We start from the raw sequence: 21,450 nt of genomic DNA on the forward strand, positions 1-21,450 counted from the left end.
TTACGTCTCCCGCTTCGTCGCGCGGATGGAGTGCGACAGATGTGTGTGAGATGCCTCATAGAACCGCTCGTTCGGTGTGAACCCAGAAATTGTGAGGTCACGAGGAAACGTCCCCCGTTTTCATCAGCACAGCTCTCCGTCCTTTAAAAACGGCGATGGCACCTTCAGTTCGGTGACGTGCGGTAGGTGTTGCCCATCTGTGAGCTTTGTCTGCGGTGTCGTCACCGAACCCGGGTCTCCCTCGCTGTCTTTTTAAGTAAGCTCCACACACGGCGCAGAGCCCAGCACCGGGCCGGAGCTCACGACTCTGAGACCGAGACCTGAGCTGAGACCACAGGTCGGACGCGTGACGGACTGAGCCCCCCCGGCTCCCCAGCTAAATTCTTAATTTTGACTCCGATTCATCCATTTTGGTCTCGCTCTGTGTGTGTGGGAGGACTTGTCCATACTCCACGGCGCCGCAGGGACATTCTTCCACATTTTCTTTTGTTACCGGAGTATCTTCTAGGTTTTTAATGTGCTAGAATTCACCTTTGTGTGTGTGTATACAACTCTGTTTTGCTCCACAGAAAATGACGTGTGTGTGATCGGGCAGTTTGCGGGGCATCTGCCGTCATTCGCCGGGTGCTCGCGCACACGCGGCTCTCCTGGGCTCCGCGTCTCGCGTTGCTCTCGGGAGCCGCGCCACGCCGCCAGCAGCCCAGCGTCCGTGCGGTCCCGTGATCCCGGTCCCCTTCGGTTGAAGCACTGTCCTCCGTGTCTCTGCGTTCACTTTCTAATCACTGACTCCCGCGAGTCCGAGGCTACGGCTTTTGGGTAGGAAGGGCGGTATTTCCCCACCTTCTGTCCTCTGATGCCTTCCTTCACCGTGGAGCTCTTTCTAGCTTGGCTGTGTTTGCACCGGCGAGAGGTCCTCAAGGGTCTCTGCTGTTCCGTGGTGAGGGCCGGGGGTGACATCCCGGCAAAGCTGCGCAGAGCACGGTGGGAACCCGCCGCTTCGGCCGCAGCTGCTCCTGCCCTGCTCCAGGTGCCAACAGGAACGCGGTCCGGGGCCACTGCGTCATGCCGCCCCCCGACAGCTTCTCAGCTGTGCTCAGCGGTTTGGGGTGTGCTTTTTCTGGATGGTTTGATTTCTCTGTTAGTGTTTTTGTTTCATTTTGTTTTGTTTTTGTGTATTAGTTTTTGTAGAACGGTCTTGACTTTCCCAGAATCAGCCTTGACTAGGGACTCGTCCCCATAGGGGCTCCGTCTTTTGTCTTTCTGAGCATCAGCGCCCCCGTGCTGGCAGGAGCGGGAACCCTGAGAAACCTGAGACGGCCACTGAATGACACGGCGGGTTCAGACTCAGGGCAGGTGGTTGGAGGGAGCAGCCCTGGAGGCCGTAGGGAAGAAGGAAGGAATATTCAGAGAGCACCCCTTACGGACCAGGCCCTTTTAGAGCCGTTCTCCGGAGAGGCGGGTTCTCTCCCGACTTTGTGGTTGGAGGAGCGGAGACTCACGGCTCTCGGGAGCTTCCCCGAGCTCCAGAAGCCAGGAGGAGCCGGAATGCAGGCGCGCCCCAGGCTCTCTTCCCGGGGGCCTCCCGCCTGCTGTACGGGGCCGCCTGCTCCCGGCAGTCATTCTCTTTGTTCCCAGGTTGCCCGGCTCGTCTGTTTCTCTCCTCGAAAACCAGTGCTTGGAACCTGGCCCGAGAGCAGGGTTTTCCAGTCTTCCTGTGGATGTGGCGTTAGCAGAGCACTGGTGGTCGTCTCAAGAGCCGGTCTCTGGTCCCAGCCTAGCTGAGACCTGGGCTCCTGGGCGTGGCCACCCTGTTGCTTTATTCCTCCCCGGGGCTGGGGCGGCATCCTTCTGACGCAGCATTCCAGCGCCGATGGTGTCACTGGGAAACCGAGCCCACTGACTGCCCCCTGACTGCTGTCCGGTCTTCTGTAGTGAGCGTGTGTTTTCAAGCTATTTAACTGCGAAGCGGGACCTTTTCTGTCCGTTCTTGCTTGGCTTTTGATGTTTTTATATTTCCTTCATCTTTGTCTTAGTCCACATTTTTTCCCAAGGTCTTCATTTCATTTAGCTACTTTTTTCTTAATGAGTTTTAAAATCACCGATTGGCCATTTATCTGTGTTGGACTTACAGCTCACTTGTTTGTTGTTGTTCTTTTCGAAGTCCTACAGTTACCCGATAAGAAAACGAGTGGCTGATTTATCAATACCACTTCCTAATCTTACACTTCAAAAGTAATGAGAAGACGGCGCCTGGAGGCTCCGTCGGCCAAGTGGCTGCCTTGATTAAGGCTCGGGTCATGGTTTTAGGATCATGAGGTGAAGCTCTGCGTGAGGCTCCGCGCTCAGCTCCGAGTCTGCTGGGGATTCTCTCTCTCCCTCTGCCTCTCCCCCGTTCCCGCGTGTGTACTCACACTGTCTCTGGAAAGAAAGAAATCTCAGTGGTTCCCGGTTAGGTTGAGCGGAGAGCCAGGAGACCGGTGTGTGGCCGGGGCGAGTGACAGCGGTTCTGTGTCGTGTGGCCCCAGGGGGCTGGGACAGCACGGCCCCGGAATGTGAGTGTCTGCTCACATCTACCTCTGTCCTCTCTCCCCAGCCCCCCCAGCCACAACATTGTGGTGAACGGAAAGAAATGTGTCAACTTCGCCTCCTTTAATTTCCTGGGGTTGCTGGATAACGCTCGGGTCAAGGTGAGTAGGTCCGTGCGGACCCGTCGGGTACCGGCAGCGCTGGGCAGGGGAGAAGGGACCAAGTAGCCGTGGGCAGGGGCTCCCGCTGCTGGCCACTGGCCGTCGCTCTTTCTTGGCAGAGCTGTGACGGGGGTTGACGGGGGGACAGTCAGGGTGTGTGCTGTGGCTTGGCGGCCGCGACATCCGGGGAGCCCTGTGAGCCAGCCCCCAGGTCACAGTCAGGGGTGTGCTTCGGGAACGGCTCTGTGTCCCGGAGGACGGTGAGCCGTCCGGAGGAAAGAGTTCTGCCCACGCACGCCAGAAGTCCTAACGGCCTTGAGACCGCCGTGTTTGGGCGATGAGACTAACGCCGCTTTTCCACGTTTTAAGGTCTGTCCCTCCATCTTCGCACGTATCTGCCCTTCGTGTCCCGTCAGACTCGCCGCGCTTCTAAGCGAGCACAGAGCATAGTTGGCGGCGGGAGGGGTAAGGAGTAGGAGCATCAGTTGTGAGCCCTGCAGATAAAGCATTAAGACCAGACTTTTCTCCCACAAAGGCGGCAGCTTTGGCGTCTCTGAAGAAGTACGGCGTGGGGACTTGCGGACCGAGAGGATTCTATGGCACGTTTGGTACGTACCACTGTCTCCTTCACACCACGCACACGCGTCTAACGACGGACTCAGCTTAGTTCAGAACTCGGGAAAGAGATCCGTGATGAACTGGCGTTGAGTGGGTGAGTCTGTGCGTGGGAGGGGCCCTGGTCCTCGTGGAGGAAAGGACCTGCTCCCTGGGGCCAGCTCATCAGCCTGGCGGAGCCCGAGCTGCTCTCGTAGGCGCCCCGAGGACCGTGGCATGAGGAGACCCGGCTTGTTTCCGTCGCGCTTGCCTGTTGAAGGGGACGGACGGGTCCTGCCGCAGATGGCCCTTCTCTTCACAGTCGTGCAGGAACCGACTTCTTCCCCGTGCCCTTCCTCCAAGCCCACCGTCCTTGTGCTTGTCCGCGAGGGTGCAGCCGGGGGCTGGTGTGGAGGAGCGGGCCGCGTGGCTGCAGTAGCCCTCGAAGCAGGCACAGGGTGTCGCACATGGCTCTGCCCGCCTTCCGCTGGGAGCCCAGACCCTGGCTCGAGCCTTGCTGTGAGGGGGCCGGGGGATGGCTCCAGCTGGACAGCCGCCTCCTGCGGGAGGGGAGACAGGACAGGTGGGGTGGGCGGTGGCGAAGGTTCGGTGATGGGGCTCTTTCTGGAAGCAAGAGGGTCACTGGCGACCAGCTGGGTCTGAGGATGAGTGTGGTTCCAAACACGGCGAGGTCCCCAACTCCGAGTCCTCAGGGAAAGCGTTGTTAAATGATGGTTCATGTGAGTGTAGTACTGGACGTAACGTTCTGGCTTCCACATGGCAGCTTGTGGGGAAACTAGAGCCTGGGAGATGGCTTCCGTCTTCTGTCCGAGTTCCCACGTCTAAGCCTGTGCGTGTGTGTGTCTGTCTGCAACGGTGAAGGTGTTTTTACTGAAGGGAGAACCTTTCTGTACTCCGTAGCTTAGTGTTAGATCCTTGGTATCGGAAATAGACAGCAGAGAAGGTGTCCCAGTATTTTAAGCTGGAACAGGTCTGACATATCTTGTGTTCCGGCGTCCCAGTCCTTCAGAGCGGCGTGGAAGGTTCCGAGAGGTTACGCGACTTCCTCACAGTCACACAGCTCATGAGTTTCAGCCGTATAACGAGGAGCCAAGTACTCTGATGCCAGCCCTGACGGCAGGACCAAAGACTTGCAGAGCGCCGGTCAGTCCCCCGTTAGTCTAGTGCAGCCGCGGGTGTCTGCGTGCTTCTTACTGAAGGAATTCTTTCCTAGAGGAGTGTTGGAGAGCTGGGTGCTTTGCTGTGATCTCACCAACAAGAATTTCTATGATCTGCTTGCTGGGGCTAAAAAATTACTTTCATAGAAGCATTTCTTTCGAGGGAATTTTATTTGCATGTGTGGCCTTGGCTTCTGCTTGGGAGTTAATTTGAGAAAATAGCAGATTTATTGCTGAATCAAGTCACGAAAAAGAAAGGTTTCAACTCTTCGAAACCAGTTTTCCCAGAGCCGGTAAAATAGCCCAGTGAGCTCGGTGTGTGGCTCCCCCAGACTGCAGTGTGCAGTAGCGGCTGGTCGTGGGCTTCCACACGCGGGTTCTTTGGTTCACGGTTTCTTTCTCTTTTTTTAATATTATTTATTCCTTTATTCCTTTGACAGTGAGAGACAGAGATCACAAGCAGGGGGAGTGGGAGAGGGAGAAGCAGGCTCCCCGCCGAGCAGAGAGCCTGAAGCAGGGCTTGATCCCGGGACCCTAAGATCATGACCTGAGCCGAAGGCAGACGCTTTAACCACTGAGCCCCCCAGGCGCCCCCTTAGTTAGTATTTTTGATGGAATAATTCAACCCGTGATACAAGCTTGGGAAGGTTCACAGAGTGAAAGTTGACTCCTCCCCCACCCCGCGGCCCCCGCAAGAGGCAGCTACTAAGGAGTCACGACTGTGAGTCGTTCCTTGCTGATTCCTCCGGGGACGTTTTTCAGCGAATGCAAACGACTTCCATACATACGTTTTCCTGCTATTTTTACAAAAGTGGCAGCATAGCCTGCATGTGTGCTGTACCTTGCTGTTGGAGTGAGTCTGAAACTTAAATTGGTTTGGGTTTTTAGGGGTCCTGAGCTGATTCCTTGCTGAGCGCAGAGCCTGACGCTCAGCCGAGCCAAAATGAGAAGTCAGGCGCTCAACCCACTGAGCACCGGGGCCCCCACGAAAGGTGACTTTTTCCTGTCCTCTTGTTTTCCCCGGGAGTAATACGTCCAGGCGTCTGCCTTCGAAAAGGAAGAGACTTCCTTGTGCAGCTCTTTTCTCAGCTTTTCACAATGAATGTGAATCACTAGTAAATAGATTTCTTGAGTAAAATGTTCTTTCTATTATTTCATAGTAACGTATTAGATGACATTCGATGATTAACAGAAAGAAAAGTCAAATGACGGTTGAGTTAAAATTCATCTTGTTTCTGGGCGCCTGGGTGGCTCAGTGGGTGAAGCCGCTGCCTTCGGCTCAGGTCATGATCCCAGGGTCCTGGGATGGAGAGCCACATCGGGCTCTCTGCTCAGCAGGGAGCCTGCTTCTTCCTCTCTCTCCGCCTGCCTCTCTGTCTACTGTGATCTCTGTCTGTCAAATAAATAAATAAAATCTTTAAAAAAAAAATTCATCTCGTTTCTGAGGCTGAATGTTCTGCCTTTGGCAAGTAGCACTCCTCAAGGTGTCTGCTCATCTCGTCAGGACCATGTGATTAGGACTTTTCCAGCTTCTTATTTTATTGTCAGAGCGTGTGTTTGGGAACGGCACCAGGATTTCTCAGGTCGCGGAGAGGACTTTCCTCTAGGGCTCAGGCTGTGCGCTTGGACACTTTGTCTTGTCCAGCTTCTCGGTTTTCCTTGAATGCATTCAGATCTCTTTTGCTGGAGCTTATCACCGATTTCCCAGTATCTGCTTTGCATACACGGGGCCTGCTTGACTCTTTGTTCTTAAACTAAGTCACAATACAGTTAGTGGCAGGATTTCGTGGTGTAGGATGGTGGCATTTAATTGCATTCAGGAGCTGTTAGTGAACAAGTAAATTGTTCAGTTTACTTTTCAGAATATATTCTTTCTTTAATTCAGAGCAGTCAACTGAGTCATGCCTGCATGTTTTATTAGGAGGAGCATTTGGTCATAACATTCCCAGACCTGCCTCTTCCTCCTGCGAACCGTCACGGGATTGCGTCGGCAGGGTGGGAGCGCACGGTCCTTGTTTGCACGGCTTAGAACGTTTTGGCAAGAATCCCGTAAGGTGCTGCACGTAAAAACGTTTTGGAAAACACTCAGCCCTATGTTTATGTCCTAATGAGTGCTTAAGTGTATTATTTGTACTTTTAAGAAAAGTTGTTCTTGTCTCCAGGGCTTAAAAAGAAAACCGTATGTGTGTAACACAAAATACAGACGTCTTAAGAAAAAATGTAGTTGGTGGTTTCTAAACTGTTCTGAAATTTGACTGTTTTGTAGACTTTCCTTTGGAGGACAACCAAGAAAGCCAAAATACCTCTCAGCAGAATAAGAGGAGATACATAAAAGGGAAGGCGAATGGAAAAATTCCTGTAATATGCGGTTCTTAAATACGTGGGGTTTGGACAACTTAAATAGAAAATGGTGTAACTGCTTTCTTCCTTTTGAAAGAAAGCCTTTTATCCTCCAAGTATTGATTTACCTGTACAAACACTTAAACGGTGTATTGGTTTTTCTGTGCCGGGTGTTACTGTGAGTGTTTCGCGGGCATTGACTCGTGGTTCTGGTAACAGTCCTTTGAGGCGGGTCTGACTGTTCCCTCTTTGACAGAGGAAGGACCTGAGTGAGAGGCACGCAGCAGTGTCGGGCCTGCCCTGGTCCACACCTGGTGAGGCGGGGGGCCGGATCTGGAGCCCCCTGTGATGACTGCCGTGGCCAGGCCCTGCCGTGGGTGCCCGGCCTCGAATCCCTTCTGTTAGGTTCTGGTTAGGGAGCGGTGCAAGAAAGGGCCGCAGTGCTGGGAGGGACACAGCTTTCTGGGCACCTCCGTGCATGGCCTCTGCCCCGCAGCCTGTGTTCCTGGCGGTGACTCCGAGGGTGCGGTGCTCTGCCTGCACTCGGTGCAGGTCCGTGGAGCAGCTGGCGGAACAATTCGTCTGCACGGAAGACCGACATGAGGAGCGGGAGAGCGCGGCCCGGCGCTTTCCCTGCTGGCCACCTCCCCCTCCCTTGGCTGAGAGTTTAGTCATTGCTCAGAGTAGCCGTCACAGTCAGAAGTTGGGCAGCGCTGTGCACCCGTCTGTCCCAAAACCTGCTCTGCGAGGCTGCCGTCGGCTAAAGCCTGGTGTCTCCCAGTACGAGGAGGAAGAGGCCCGTCTTTGTTAGACTTTTGGGAAAGGCAAGGATTGGTCAGTCATTGACTACTGTAGAGGCCCCTAAACCACTTTCTGGCAGTGATGTAAGAGCAGTTACGAGCAGGTGCGTCGGTGGGAACGTCTCCGACGTGCGGTTTTCACCCACCGCGTAGCTAATGCTGAAGCCCTGAAAAGTCGTTGGACTTTCCCATCGCTCGTCAGTGAAAAAAGGAGTCGTGTAAAGCGGAGTCTACAGAATGATTTAAAGTCTTCTTTGCATTTAGCAAAAATAGTTCTTGTCCATAGCAGGCGTTTTGTTTTTGAAATGGAGATACTGGATGAGAGCAGTTCTGGGGCTCGTCTGCTAACTGAATCATGGAGATTTGGGGGTAGATAGCCCTGATTTAGAGGCCCCATTGTCACGTGCAGAGGGGGACTTGCCTCGTTCTGATCAGGAGGGGGGTGTCGGGGGCTGGCCTGCGGGCACGCTGCAGAGAGCGCGCTGAGGAGGAGGAGCATCTCCTCGCTCGGTGCGGGAGGCCCCGTTCTCTAGCGTGTGGCCGCTTCCCTCCTTCTCGTCCGATTTTCCCCGAGACCTTTCACTGGCAGCACGCGGCAGAGGACCGGCTGTCAGGGTCAGGGCCATGTCCTCGGTGTTGGTGATGTCACAGGTCTGATGCTCGGGACCTCAGCACACGTGTGATGCCCTGTGGATCACACGGGACACAGTCATCAGCTTCGTTACCGTAAAGTGCCACACTTAGCTGATGTCGATGTCGTCTGTGCAGTGACCGTGACCTCTCGGGAATGGACGTCAAACGGCACTTCACGTGCTTTTCGTAATAGGCTGTGTTGGTGTCCATGTTAACGGCCGACAGGAAGAGGCACGTTTGGTCTTTCAGGTGCACGCGTCTTGGAGGAATTGTGAAATGAACTGCTTATCCCATTCCGGTCAGGTCGTGATAAAAGAATGGACTTTTAAAATATGTTTTAAGAAGCGTTTAGATGAGGGAGACCAGTAATCTTCTCCATTTGTTTGTTAATCAGACGTGCAGGGGCTGTCCCGAGAAGCAGGGTAGTCTGGCGAGCACAGGGTTAGGGAGGGGCACTGGGTTCATGCCTGATGGGGCGCGGCTGAGCGGCCGGGAGCAGCTGGCGCAGGAAAACTCCAGGACTCCAAGCCCGTAGGAAGCGACGAGGGGCCGGGGCCAGCCTGCGGCCTGCCCGCCGGAAGCAGAGCGGTCCCTCCACTCTCCGACTCGCGCCCGCGGTTCCTGACCGGAGGTGAGCGCGCTTGCTCGCCAGCGGAGGGCGCAGGTGGGAACTGGCCACAGGGCGGCTGACGGCAGCAGGCAGGCGCCCTGAGCTGAACCCAGCTCCGTGGCAAGAGACCTGCAGTGCGGAGCGTGAAAGCTGAGCGGCCGTACCCAGCAAGGACGCTAGAGCTCGCCTCGGGCGTCCGCTTCCCTGACCCTAGACGGGGAGTGCGGCAGGACTCTGCCTGTTGTCCGGTGTGGGGCCTGCTGTGCTGAAAAGAGCTAGAGGAAGTGGTAAAAGTCCTCTTCTCTCTGGGGAACGCCTTGTTTAGGACCGCTTCGAAGTTTTCAGGTTCAGAGCCGGGCTGTGCACCGTTTATTCTAGCCACCGCCGGGGCGTGTGGCCCGCCTGCTGGGGCGTGTAGCCGGGCGCCGGGGCCTGGGAAGGTGAGCGGCGGTGAGCCACCGCGATGGGCGGTCCCCGGTTAGCGGGCGCAGTCGGTTCCCGCCGTTACCCCCGCGTTCTTCTGAAGCAGCTCTTGTAAACCACGGGCATTTCCCTCTGTGCCGTGCATCTCAAGTCCCCGCACACTCAGCGGAGAGTCGCGCGGAGAGCGAGTGCCGTGGAGCCGGAGCAGGTGCGCACCGCGTGCGGGCGCCACTCTCCGAGGAGGGAGCACCGTCGTCTGCAGGGCGCGCGGGGTTTTCCGCTCCTCTTGTCTTTTCCTTTAAAAGTGGGGATTGGGAGGGAGACACACCATAAGTGACTCTTAATCTCACAAAACAAACTGAGGGTTGCTGGGGGGAGGGGGGTTGGGAGAAGGGGGTGGGGTTATGGACATTGGGGAGGGTATGTGCTTTGGTGAGTGCTGTGAAGTGTGTAAACCTGGTGATTCACAGACCTGTACCCCTGGGGATAAAAATACATGTTTATAAAAAATAAAAAATTTTAAAAAAAAGTGGGTTTCCAGTTGTCTCAGTGTCTGCTGTGGTACGTTCTGCTAAATGGGAAAAGGCTTTAATACTCCGTCACACGTTAGTAAAGCCTGTGGTTGGTTGAGGGAGTTAAAGCAGGCGAAGTGGCTGGGCCTTGTGTGGCCGAGCTGGCGTGGCAGAGAAGCGAGAGCCAGGGTCGGCGCGGCCCCACTCGGGCAGAGGAGGGGCGGAGGAGTAGCTGATGCCCTTCACAGGCTTGGGGAATCGCTTGGCCGAGAGTCATCTCAGCAGATCCCATATAATTTACAACTCAGGGACGGTTTCGTTTGGCTGTAAAGCGACAGTATTACCGACCAAACTACTTACGTCATTTACTTTATTCTGTACTTAAAGAAAAAGAATGAGATGTTTCAACTCCTGAACATCTTATTGCAGATGTGCACTTGGACTTGGAGGACCGCCTGGCAAAGTTCATGAAGACGGAAGAAGCCATCATCTACTCCTACGGGTTTGCCACCATAGCCAGTGCGATCCCCGCTTACTCCAAGAGAGGCGACATCGTGTTTGTGTGAGTAGCTTGACCTGTGTTGCCCATCAGAGGTCCTCTGGTCAGAGGTCCTCTGGAGGGGACGGTGATCTTCCTGGGGAATGCCTTTGTTAGAGGCTTTCTGCCTTAGGTAACACTGACTTTCTGTTTAAAGAGGAATTTCCGCGAAGTAATTGTGCGGCGCTGATGACACCATCACTAGAAGGATGCCGAAAGCATTTTTTTTAATTGATTGGTTTTATTTGTTGATATTTATTGATACCGGGAAAGCCAAGCCTCCGCTGTCCTTTGAGTGGATCATTAAGGGCTTTGAATTTTAGGTCTCAGATTTACTTTTGTTTCCTCTTTTCCTTGTTAACAGCATAGCCAGAATAATCTGTTAAAAGTGCTCATCTGATGCTTCGTGCGTAAGCGCTCCCCTCGTTCCTGAAACAAAGATCCAAGTCCGTACTACAGTCGTCTGCATTCGAGACTCATTCTGTCCTTTTCCTTCAGGTGCTCGTGCTGTAGCCTCATTGGCCCTATATGCTAGTTTCGTCTCGCTTTGGGGCCTTTGAGCACACCAGTCCCTGTGCCTAGAGTCGTCTCCCCCTCCTCCTCAATGCTGGCTCATGCCACTCACCCCGCACGGTGGTGCCTCTGCAGGGCCCTCCCTCACCTCGCAGGCCAAGCCGAGACCCTGCCACATGCGGAGACAGTGTCACAGCCGGAGGGCTTTGGTGTCCTTGGGAACCGCTGATCACACAGGTGCGCACGCTGCCTGTCGTGGTGCGGCTGAGCCATTTTGCATCCCCATAAATAGTTTTACGTGATACAGTTTCTTGACATACTCAAAAGTGTTTGGTATTGTCATTTTTTTTTTTTTAATTTTAGCCATTCTGATAAGTGAATAGAGAGATTTTATTGTGATATTAATTTATATTTCCCTGATGGCTCAAATGTTTGCATTTTCGGACTTTGGTCGTGTCCTTCGGAGGCCAGTCCATAAATTCCCCTGGGGTTTCTTCTTGTGTTTTCGGGAGGAATAGTATAAAATTAATGTCAACTCCTGAAATGCTTGGTAGATTTCTCCAGTAAAGCCAACCAGGCCTGGAAATTTATTTTTTGGAAGAATTTTAATTCTGAATTCAATTTTCTTAGTACTGAAAAGGCTGGTCGGATGGTCAGCAGCATCTTGATGAGTTAAGATGGCAGGATATTGTTGGGACACGTTTGATCCATTCTGCCAGTCTTCGTCTTTAAATCGTGTATTTTGGCCATTTACATTTACAGTAATTACTGGACATGTGAGGGCACTTTATTTCTGGTTTCATATCTGTTATCTCCTTTTTGTCTTTCTGTTTTCTGTTTCCTGCCTTTCTGGGAGTTAAGTGAGCATGTTTTGGGATTCTCTTTTAACTTATGCATGGTGTATTTGAGTGTTTTTCAGTCTTTGCTTTCAGTATGACATTATGTGTGCACGTGAGTGATGGCCTCTGCTGCTCCCGTCTTTTTACCATTTCAGGTAGAGATCTTCACGCTCCTTCCACTTCTCTGCTCTCCTTGTTGGTGATGGTTTTCAGTACTTCCTGCACATGCAGTGAAGCCACATCACACGATGTTGTAACTTTTACTTAAATCATCCAAAATGATTTAGAAAACTTGGGAAGGTAAGAAGAGCCTAGTGTGTGTTCATGATTTTACTTACTGTGTTCTTTCTTCCTCTCTGATAATCTAAGTTTCTTTTCTTTTTTCTTTTACTTATTTTTTTCTATGTGGAGAGCTTCCTTTAGCCATTCCTTTCCCCTGGTCGGCTGGGGTCATCTTCTCTTGGTTTTCCTTCATTTGCCTTCCTCTGTTCCCTAAAGGGTCTTTCTGTTTGTTACAGAATTCTTGTTTGCGAGTTCTCTTCTTCCAAACTTTTTCCTGACCTCCCTGGTTTCTCGTTGGTCTCTCAAATTATGTTTCTCTTCTATGTAAGGTGTCATTTTAGGGCTGCTTTCAAGATTTCTTCATCATCATTAGTTTTCAGAAGCTTTACTATAATTTGGGGGTTTATTTGTTTGGGTTTACCTGTATGAATTTCGCTCAGCTTCTTCCCAAATTGGAGGCACCTTCCGTCCGTATTTCTTTGAGGACTTTTCAGCCCCGCTGTCTCTCCGTCCTCCAGCCGTCCGCTGCGGCCAGTGTGACAGCTGTCGTGGTAGTTCTCAGCCCCGCTGTCTCTCCATCCTCCAGCCGTCCGCTGCGGCCAGTGTGGCAGCTGTCGTGGTAGTTCTGCGGGTCCCTGAGACTCTTGTTTCGTTGTCGTGTGTTTTTCTCTGGTTTCCGCTGCGTAACCCCTGTTCTGTCCGCGGCTCCTCCGCTCTCCGTCCCACCTGGCCTGCTGCTGAGCCCGTCCACTGTTCGTTTCCTTTTTCTTCTGGCGGTGCTGTTTCTCAGTTCTCGCTTCCCCATGGGATTCTTTGCTCCTGTTTCTTTCCTGGGGCTGTTTGTCCCGTGTTCCCCGCGTGTCCGTAAGTGCCCCCCGCAGTAGTTTTATCGTCACTGCTCTACAGCGACTCTCGGAGAATCCCGACGTCCGTCCACTCGACATTGGTATTTGATTATTGGCTCTCACTCTTGGTAGGACGAGTGGTTCTCAAGGTCAGGACAGTTTCCTCTTCTGCTGTCAGGGTTTTCGTCGGCTTTCTCTGTCCCTCTTCCAGTCGGGGGGACCGCCAGGCGCAGGTACAGGCCAGGGTCCCCCTTCCGCCTGCGCGGACTCCCGGGTCGGCGTTTTCATGCCCGTCGGGGTTAGTGACGGTCCCGCTGTCCCCTGAGCCGCCTGTGGCGCAGCCCACGCCGGGAAGCGGAGGCTGTCCCTGCGGGGTGCGGCAGCCGCGGCCCTCCACAAGCATTTCACGGACGCCGCCGCGAGGGCCCTGTCCCTGGCTGTCGGGGTCCAGTCCCCGCTCCCCTCTCGGACGCCACCGCGGCAGCTGTGGGCCTCCGGGCCTTGCGCGCTCTGAATCTGGGCCCCGGCCGTCACTGCTGTGGGCAGGCGCCCCGGTCTTGTGTACTGCGGCCGCAGGCCGGCCATTTCCGTCCGGGCCGCCCCGCCCTGTCCCGGGCCGGCAAGCCGGGTTCTGGGCGCTTCTGTGGCTGCGGCCCTGGGCGCTGGAGCGGGTCGGCGTCGGCAGCTCCGCGTCCGCGAAGCCCGGGGCCCGGCGACCATAGGTCGGAGCCGGCCCGTCGCTGTCCGAGTCCTGCTGTCCATTCCTGTGTGGCGTCCGGGGCTTGGCTCGTTGGCAGAAAAGCGGGGAGTCGGACCGTCCCGCATTTGCGGCCGACGCCCCCGAGTCCTTCGGCGGGTCCGCCCCGGTCCGTCCGCCCCGACGGGCTCCGAGCGCTTCCGGGGGTTTCGGCCGCCGCAGCCGAGTCCGGACGGAGCAGGGCCGGGTCAGCGCCGGTGCGGGCAGCAGCGAGCATGTGTGTCCGGAAGGAGCCGGTGCCGTGGGGCAGACGCGCTCTGACGGCACGGGCCGGGGCAGGGCGGGGCGGGGGGTGCGGGCGCTGCTCTCCGAGAGCGCGGCCGAGCCCAGGCCCACGCGCAGTCTCCCCTCCCTGCAGAGACAGGGCGGCCTGCTTCGCCATCCAGAAGGGCCTGCAGGCCTCGCGCAGCGACATCAAGTGGTTCCGGCACAACGACGTGGCCGACCTGGAGCGCCTGCTGCGGGAGCAGGAGGCCGAGGACCTCAAGGTACGATGCTTCCGGCCGACGCGGGGCGGCTGCAGGGGGCGGGTGGGGGGCTCCTGCTCCGCCACGGCGGCCCGGGCCGGCCTGGAACCGCGTCTCGCAGCCCACGATGCTCGGCAGCTCCGGGGGCCGCTCTGGGGGCCACGGGGTCCTCCCGGGCAGCGGCGGCGACGCGGGACCGCGCCCGGCTCCACCGGGTCCAACCGCGGCCACAGGAGAGGCCCACGGGGTCACCGTGTGATGTGGAAAAGCGAGAGAACAGACCCCTCTCCCCGCGCGGGCGCCGGGTCGGTCCGTGTAGGGGACTCGGCCGTGTCGAGCGGGACGGTGGGAGTTCGGTCCAGCCCTGCGATTCGCCGACCCTGCAACCCGCTGACCCTGAGACCCTGCGACCCACCAGCTGTGCAGCCGCTGCCCCGGGCCTGTGCGAGGTCCTGCGCGCTGCCCCGTCCCGGCTGCTCCACGGAGGACTTTCCGGGTCGGGATGAAAATGCCTCATTTCGGACGCGGGGGAGGCTCGCCGCCTGCACGTCCCCCGTGACCCCGGTGGACCTGCGGTGCGCTGTCTGGGTCGAGAGCGCAGCGCGTGGTGCCGCTGCTCGGGGCTCGGGGCTGGGGGCGTCACAGCCGCGCGTCCTGCGGGTCCGTCGTGGCCACGGAGCGGAGCGGCGGGAGGCGGGGCCCCTCGGTGGTCGACCTCGCGGGCCGGCCGCCGCTCCACACGCCCGGCGCGGCCGAGGACGGCGGACCGGCCCTCCGCGGCCGTGGGACACTTCTGTGTCTTCCGGAGCAGCGTCCACTCGGCCTCCCGCGCGCCGGGACGACGACCTGGTGGACTTTACCAGACGGGATGGTGCGGGAGGACGGGATGGGCTCCGGGGTCGGCACGGGGGACAGCATCCGCTGCTTCTCACGGAGCGTCTCGGCGTCTGCGGAGGACACACGGCAGGACGACAGCCTCGTGCCCTCCTGTGTCCCCACGGCCTCTGTCGCGGCCCCTCTGTGGGGACGGCCGTGCTCACTGTCGCTCTGTCTTCCGCAAACGTGGTGGGTGCCGGAGGGAGCAAATCCCGGCCGGACATTGTGACCAGTGCACAGTCCAGGTGTCCTGGCCTCGCGGTGACCTCGAATGCGGGCAGCTCCCCACAAGTTTCCCTGGGCGGCCCCAGTCATTCTGGGTGTGGGGGTGTGGTCCTGCTTCGGCGTTGGCAGCGCCCCTAGATAACGTGTGTGCGTGCGCGTGTGTGTGTGTCTGTGTGTGTGTGTGTGCACGCGTGCGGTGACCTCATGGGCAGCCGAACTGGGACACCTGAGACGAGACGGCGCTGTTGTCTCAAAGTCACACGGTCTGAAACCTGGAACTTGAAACTCACGCAGGTGCCTGTTGCTCCGCTGTCCGGCGAGTAGATTCTGTCCGGCCGGAGCATGGAACCGACTCTGCGTTTGCACTTACTGAGATTTAAAATGTTTTGTTTTGTTTTTTCCTTTTAAAGAATCCTCGCAAGGCTCGGGTCACCCGACGTTTCATCGTCGTGGAAGGGCTGTACATGAACACCGGGACGGTCTGTCCTCTCCCGGAGCTGGTAAGGCGGCACGCTCAGCGGGCGTCGCAGCACCCGGACGGGGCGGTGTGTGGACGCTCCTGTCGGACGCCTGCGCTGCCTGCACAACGGGCGCTCACGTCCCCGGGAAGCAGATGGGCGCTACGTGCCCACCCCGGTCTTCAAGCAGTGATCAGGACTCCGCGTTTTAAAACCTACTGTGTTGAGGTGTAATTGACTTACAAGGATACAGTTTTTTTGTTTAAAGACTTTTATTTACTTTATTTGAGAACAAAAGAAAGCACAGGCCGTGGGAGGGGCAGAGGAGGAGGGAGAAGCGGGGAGCCCAATATGGAGCTTAGTCCAGGGACCCTGAGATCGTGACCTGAGCTGAAGGCAGAGGCTTAACCCACGGAGCCACCCAGGCACCCCAGAACAGCTCCTTGAACAGGAAAAGCGATCTACTGGGTTTAGAAAGCACGACTGCGAGATTTCTCGATCACTGAGGTGAAGCTCACGCGAGATAAAAGGAGCCGTTTTAGAGAGTTCCGCGTGTGGCACAGGCTCCGTGTTTGGCGGCCGTCGGCCGTCTGGTTTTCTCCCAGTAGCCCCTGCCGCGCAGCAGCCCCTCCCCAGTTCCCCTGCCCGTAGCCCCCAGCAACCACCAGTCCGCTTTCTGTCTCTGGATTCACCCGTTCTGGAGATTTCTGATAAACGGGATCATCCCCTCTGTGACCTTTTGTGTCTGGCTTCCTCCACTTCCCGTGTTTTCGCGGTTCCTCCGGTGTGCGGCGCGCACCAGTCCTGCGTTCCTCGTAGCGCGAGTCCGCTGTGGGGACACACTGCGTGGCTCCTGTGCCGAGGGGGCTGGATGGCCGCCGCGCTCCGGCTGCCGGGGGGCTGCTGTGAGCTCGCGTACCAGCACTGGTTTGAATCCGTGTTTTCGGTCTCTCGTGTGTGTTCTTGGCCGCACAGTCGCTGGATCAAATGTGCTTCGCTTACTGAGCACCTGCCGCACGGTTTTCCGCAGCGGCTGCGCCATTTTGCAGCCCCTGCCCCGCCCGCAGCGCGGGAGGGCGCCGGTTTCCCCACAGCCTCACGGACACTCGGTTGTTGTTGTTTCCGATTTTTGCCGCGCCGGTAGGTGTGAAGCACGTGGTTGTGACTGCCCTTCCCGGAAGACCGACGATGTCGAGCCTCTTTTCTTGTTCTGCGGCTCTTAGTGTGTCTTTGGGGAAGAGACTTCAGAAGTCTTTCGCCCGTTTTCAAACTGGGCTGTTTGTCTGTTTACCGTGACGTCACAGGAGTCCTCCCACGCCCTGGACGCGAGCCCCTCACCGGCTGCGCGACTTGCAAGTGTTTCCCCACCGTTCTGGAGGTCATCTTGTCATTTCTTTGGTTCGTATCCTTTGATGCGCTTAAGCCTGTGATTTGATGAAGGCCAGTTTGTCGAGTCTTCCGTAGCTGCTGCTTCTGGTGTCCTGGCTGAGAAATCTGTTGTCAAATCCAGAGTCGGGAAGATACACGGCTGTGTTCTCCTCGGAGCGTTTCGTAGTTCTAGCTTTGTTGCAGGGTCCCGATCCGTCTCGGTGTTTGTTTGTTTTTGTTTTTATAGATTTTATTTATTGATTTGAGAGAAAGAGAAAGAGAGCCCAGAGGGAGAGGGAGAGGCAGAAGCGGACCTTCCCACAAGAGGGAGCCCAGCGCGGGGCTTGATGCCGGAACCCTGGGATCATGACCTGAGCCGAAGGCAGACGTGTAACGGACTGAGCCCCGCAGGCGCCCCGTCTGGTCGCTTTGGACTTAATTTTTGTGTGTGTCCAGTTTCGTTCTTCAGCATATGGTTTCCAGTTGTCCCTGGACGGTCGGCTGAAGGCACTGTTGTCTTGCCCGGGGTGGTCCTGGTCTATTGGCCGTAGAGAGACGGACTCTCTGGCTTTCAGGACTCTCCTGTCTGCTCCGTCGTCTGTATGTCTGGCCTCATGCCAGTATCACCGTGTCTCAATTCCTTTGCTTTATAGTAAATTTTGAAATCAAGGCATGTGAGTTCTTTAACTTTGAGGTTGTTTTGGTTATTTGCAGTCCCTGGAGATTCCTTTTGAAGTTTAGGATCAGCTTTTCCATTTCTGTAAAAAAAAAAATGCCATTGAAATTTGGATCGGGATCGTACTGAATCAGGATTGTATTGAATCTGTAGATGGCTTTGGGAGTATTTCCATCTTAATACTGAGTCCTTGAGTCCGCGGACACAGAAATATTCCGTTTACCCAGATCTCCTGCAGTTTCTTCCAGCAGTGTTCTGTTTCTTTCACCATCACGTCAGACATCTCTTTGGTTAAACTTATTCGTAAGTATTTCATTCTTTTTGATGCTGTTATAAATGGACTTGTTTTAGGGATTAACTGCCAGATTATAGAAATACAACTGATTTTACAGTTGTATTTTTTATTTCATTGTTACTATTTTTTTAGGACTTCATTTTTACTGTATTCTCCATGCCCAGCACGGGGCTCGAACTCACAGCATTTGGGTCCTGCCAGCTGAGCCAGCCAGGCACCCCTGATTTTGTGTTTTGACCTTGTATCATGGAATGTTCTGTCGGTGAGCTCCTGGAATCTGCGTACAGATAGTGTTACCTCTTCTTTCCATTTTACTTTAGTTTCTTGCCTCGCTGTTCTGGCTAGCACCTCCCACACGGTGTTGACTAGGAGTGGCGAGGGGGGAAGCTTTGCAGGCTGCGGCCACTGACTATGATATTAGCGGCGTGTTTTCCATAAATGCCCGTTACCGGGTTGAGGAAGTTGCCCCTCGTCCTGGTGTGTTGTGTGTTTATACCACAACGGGTTTGGATTCTGTCTGGTGCTTTTTCTGCATCCGTTGGTGAGTCGGTCGTGTGGTTTCCCTTCATCCTTTTAACAGAGTCGAGGTGATCCTGCGGTGAACCGCCTTTGCACGCAGCCTGTGAGCTGGAACCTGAGTCGGTCAGTTGAGTGGGGATTCAGAATAAGGGTTTCATGTCTTATTTTTAAAGTTTTTCAGTTTCTTGAGGAAATCTAAATACATTTTTAAATACCATGGAAGAGATGTGTCCGTTTTCCTCTTATTTTCACGCCAAAGGCTGATAGAAGCATATCGGGGTGATGGTGGCCAAAAGATAGCAGCATCGCGTGGTCAGCACGGCAGCAGTGGAGGGCCTTAGCGACGGACGGAGGCCCCCAAGCCATGAAAGGAAATACACAGTGGAAGGGACAGGTCGGATCCACATTAGCATTGAGTATGTAGAGATGACAGGACACAGATTAGGGCTGGACTTTGGGGTTTCTGTTTTGTTTCACTGGTCTGTGTGTTTGTGCACCAGTATTGTCATAAGAGTATTAGAAATATTCTAAAACACGATTCTTAGAAAATTTCTCACTCATAAAACTATTAATGAATGGAAACAGTATTGAAAAGAGAATTCTTCCCAGATTAGCTTATCCATTGTTAATAAAAATCCACTGAAATTTTAGTGGTTGATAATCACTAGACTTTAATTCACTCGTGAAACTGATCACTTCGTAGTGTTCGGGGTAAATCGGGTGAACCCTGGAGGGGAGAAAGCTGGATGCGGGCGTGTGTGTGTCCGCGTCCCGCTGTGCTGACAAAAAAGTCACAGAAGAACCTACAGATAAATAGACATCTCAGCCTCTGTTGGGAAAAGACTGTCTTATAAGACCGAAAGCAACGAGGAAGAGAGCCGGAAAGGCGTATTAATGAAAGCTGTTTCTGGATTTAAAAAGTGCCATGAATTCAAATTAAAACACAGTGCCACGGAGGGAAGAATGATACACGTTTCCTCAGGAGTTTTACATATCATCAAACCAGTGATTAACAGGTAGATTACATGTCTTCATTCATATAACTTTATGTCTCCATCTTCAAAAACGGGCATTGTGCTGTCTGCATTCTTGAGTTAAATTTAGAGCATCTGAAGTTCAGCCTGTTTTGGTCATCGTGGTACCGTTGACCCTTGAACAATACAGGGGTTGGAACTCGTGATGCCTAAAAACTTTACTACTCATAGTCTCCTGTTGGCTGGAAGCCCTACCTATGACATCAACAGCTGATCAACACGTATTTTGTAGGTCACTTGATTAGACACTCTGTCCTTAAAATAAGCTAGTGAAAAGAAGATGTTACGAAAATCATATGGTGGGGCCCCTGGGTGGCTCCTGCCTTCGGCTCAGGTCATGATCCCAGGGTCTTGGGATCGAGCCTCGCATCGGGCTCTCTGCTCAGCCTGGAGCCTGCTTCCTCCTCTCTCTCTGCCTGCCTCTCTGCCTCCTTGTGATCTTTTAAAAGATTTCTTTTAAAATCTTAAAAGAAAAAATCTAAAAACAAAAAAGAAAGTCATACGGAAGAGAAAATACATTTACAGTGCTCGACTGTATTTATTGAAAAACATCCACATCTCAGCAGCCCTGTGCAGTTCAAGCCTGTATTGTTCAAGGGCCACTGGTAGTTGGGTTCTAGAAAGCGCACGTGTGTGGTTATGTCATGCACATGGGCTGCAGATGCTGAACTGCGGCTCCTGGGCCTAATGCTGTTCATCCTATGCCTTTGGTCACAGCATTTCCGTCAGTCCGCTCAGTATTTAACCTCGTTTTATGTCTTTTTTCTTCGAAGACACTTTATTTAACACGTATGAGAGGGTCTTTTGTTTTTTCATTATTTTTCTTTTTAAGATTTTATTTAGCAGGGGGAGGGGCAAGGGGAGAGGGAGAGACAGGTTCTCTGCCGAGCAGGAAGCCAGAGGCGGGGCTCCATCCCAGGACCCTGGGATCCTGACCTGAGCTGAGCAGACACTGAACCGACTGAGCCCCCCAGGCGCCCCAGTTTTATATGTATTGTTGGTTCCTTCACACGGAGCTCAGGGCCATCGGCACTACGACTCGTGCCTGACCTGCAGCTGGTCTAACAAACTGTTCTCTCCTGAGACGCGAGACGGCGCTTCAGCGCTGTGCTCTGTGCTCGGGCCGTCCGAAACAGAATCACCAGCCACAGCACAAAATGTGAACCGTGGCAATGAAGAAGCCCCTGACGAAGGGTTTTTTTACAGCGCGGGCCAAAGCGGGGGGCAGACTCAGCTGGGCGTGTGCAGGGGCCTTGCCGCTCTGCCCTAGACCTTGGGTGTTGACTACGAAGAAACTTTAGCAAGTGGCTGATGCACAGGTACAGACCTGTGAGGTCTGTGAGGAACACCTGTCGTGCTTTTATTTCCTCTCTACTTTAGCTTTAGGATTAGGTCTGTCTTCCCAGGATATTGTCTAGTGCGCAGATCGTCAATAGTTTAAAGCTGTGCTCTGTTTACCACTTAGGTTAAACTAAAATACAAATACAAAGCAAGAATCTTTCTGGAGGAAAGCCTTTCGTTCGGAGTCCTGGGGGAGCACGGCCGAGGCGTCACCGAGCATTTCGGGATCAGTGTAAGTTCTCATCTGGGGCGGGACCCGTGAGCTCATGGTGGCTGCTCACAGCATTGTGGTCTGTTGACTCGGCAGCATTTGAACATGTTTTTCTTAAAATCAATGAGAATTCCCTAAAGTCATCCTTTAGAAAATACCATGGTGGCAGTGGAATGATATACTTTCTGGTGGTTATAATTCTGAATCCTGTTATTTCCCTTTATGGGTGTTAGATAGTCATGCCTTCTTTAGAGAGTCAGAAGCAGTGCCAGCACAGACGATGCACAGGCTCGAGGTTCCAGCCGGCTGGAGTGAGTCGGGCACGTGTTCTCTTGCTGGTGGGAAAGGAGCCCCAACTGCCCCACCTTAATGGTTGGTGCCCTGGAACCCCGGGGAAGCAACGTCAGCCTGTCCTCAGGACCTGTCTTC

General features: G+C 54.4%; 1 protein-coding gene across 1 annotated transcript in view; it reads left to right on the top strand.

The window, feature by feature from the left end:
• Window positions 1-21,450, top strand: part of SPTLC1 (serine palmitoyltransferase long chain base subunit 1) — a 44,401-nt gene that overhangs the window by 11,248 nt on the left and 11,703 nt on the right. The window contains exons 4-9 of the mRNA XM_045082999.1: window positions 2,594-2,687; window positions 3,223-3,295; window positions 10,207-10,339; window positions 13,910-14,039; window positions 15,530-15,619; window positions 20,935-21,042. Of these exons, the coding sequence (XP_044938934.1) occupies window positions 2,594-2,687; window positions 3,223-3,295; window positions 10,207-10,339; window positions 13,910-14,039; window positions 15,530-15,619; window positions 20,935-21,042 (628 nt within the window). The remainder of the gene's footprint in view (window positions 1-2,593; window positions 2,688-3,222; window positions 3,296-10,206; window positions 10,340-13,909; window positions 14,040-15,529; window positions 15,620-20,934; window positions 21,043-21,450) is intronic.

This window comes from Mustela putorius, unplaced genomic scaffold (genome assembly GCF_011764305.1).
Source record: "Mustela putorius furo isolate JIRA1106 unplaced genomic scaffold, ASM1176430v1.1 tig00000680_pilon_pilon_pilon, whole genome shotgun sequence".
Lineage (NCBI taxonomy): Eukaryota > Metazoa > Chordata > Mammalia > Carnivora > Mustelidae > Mustela > Mustela putorius.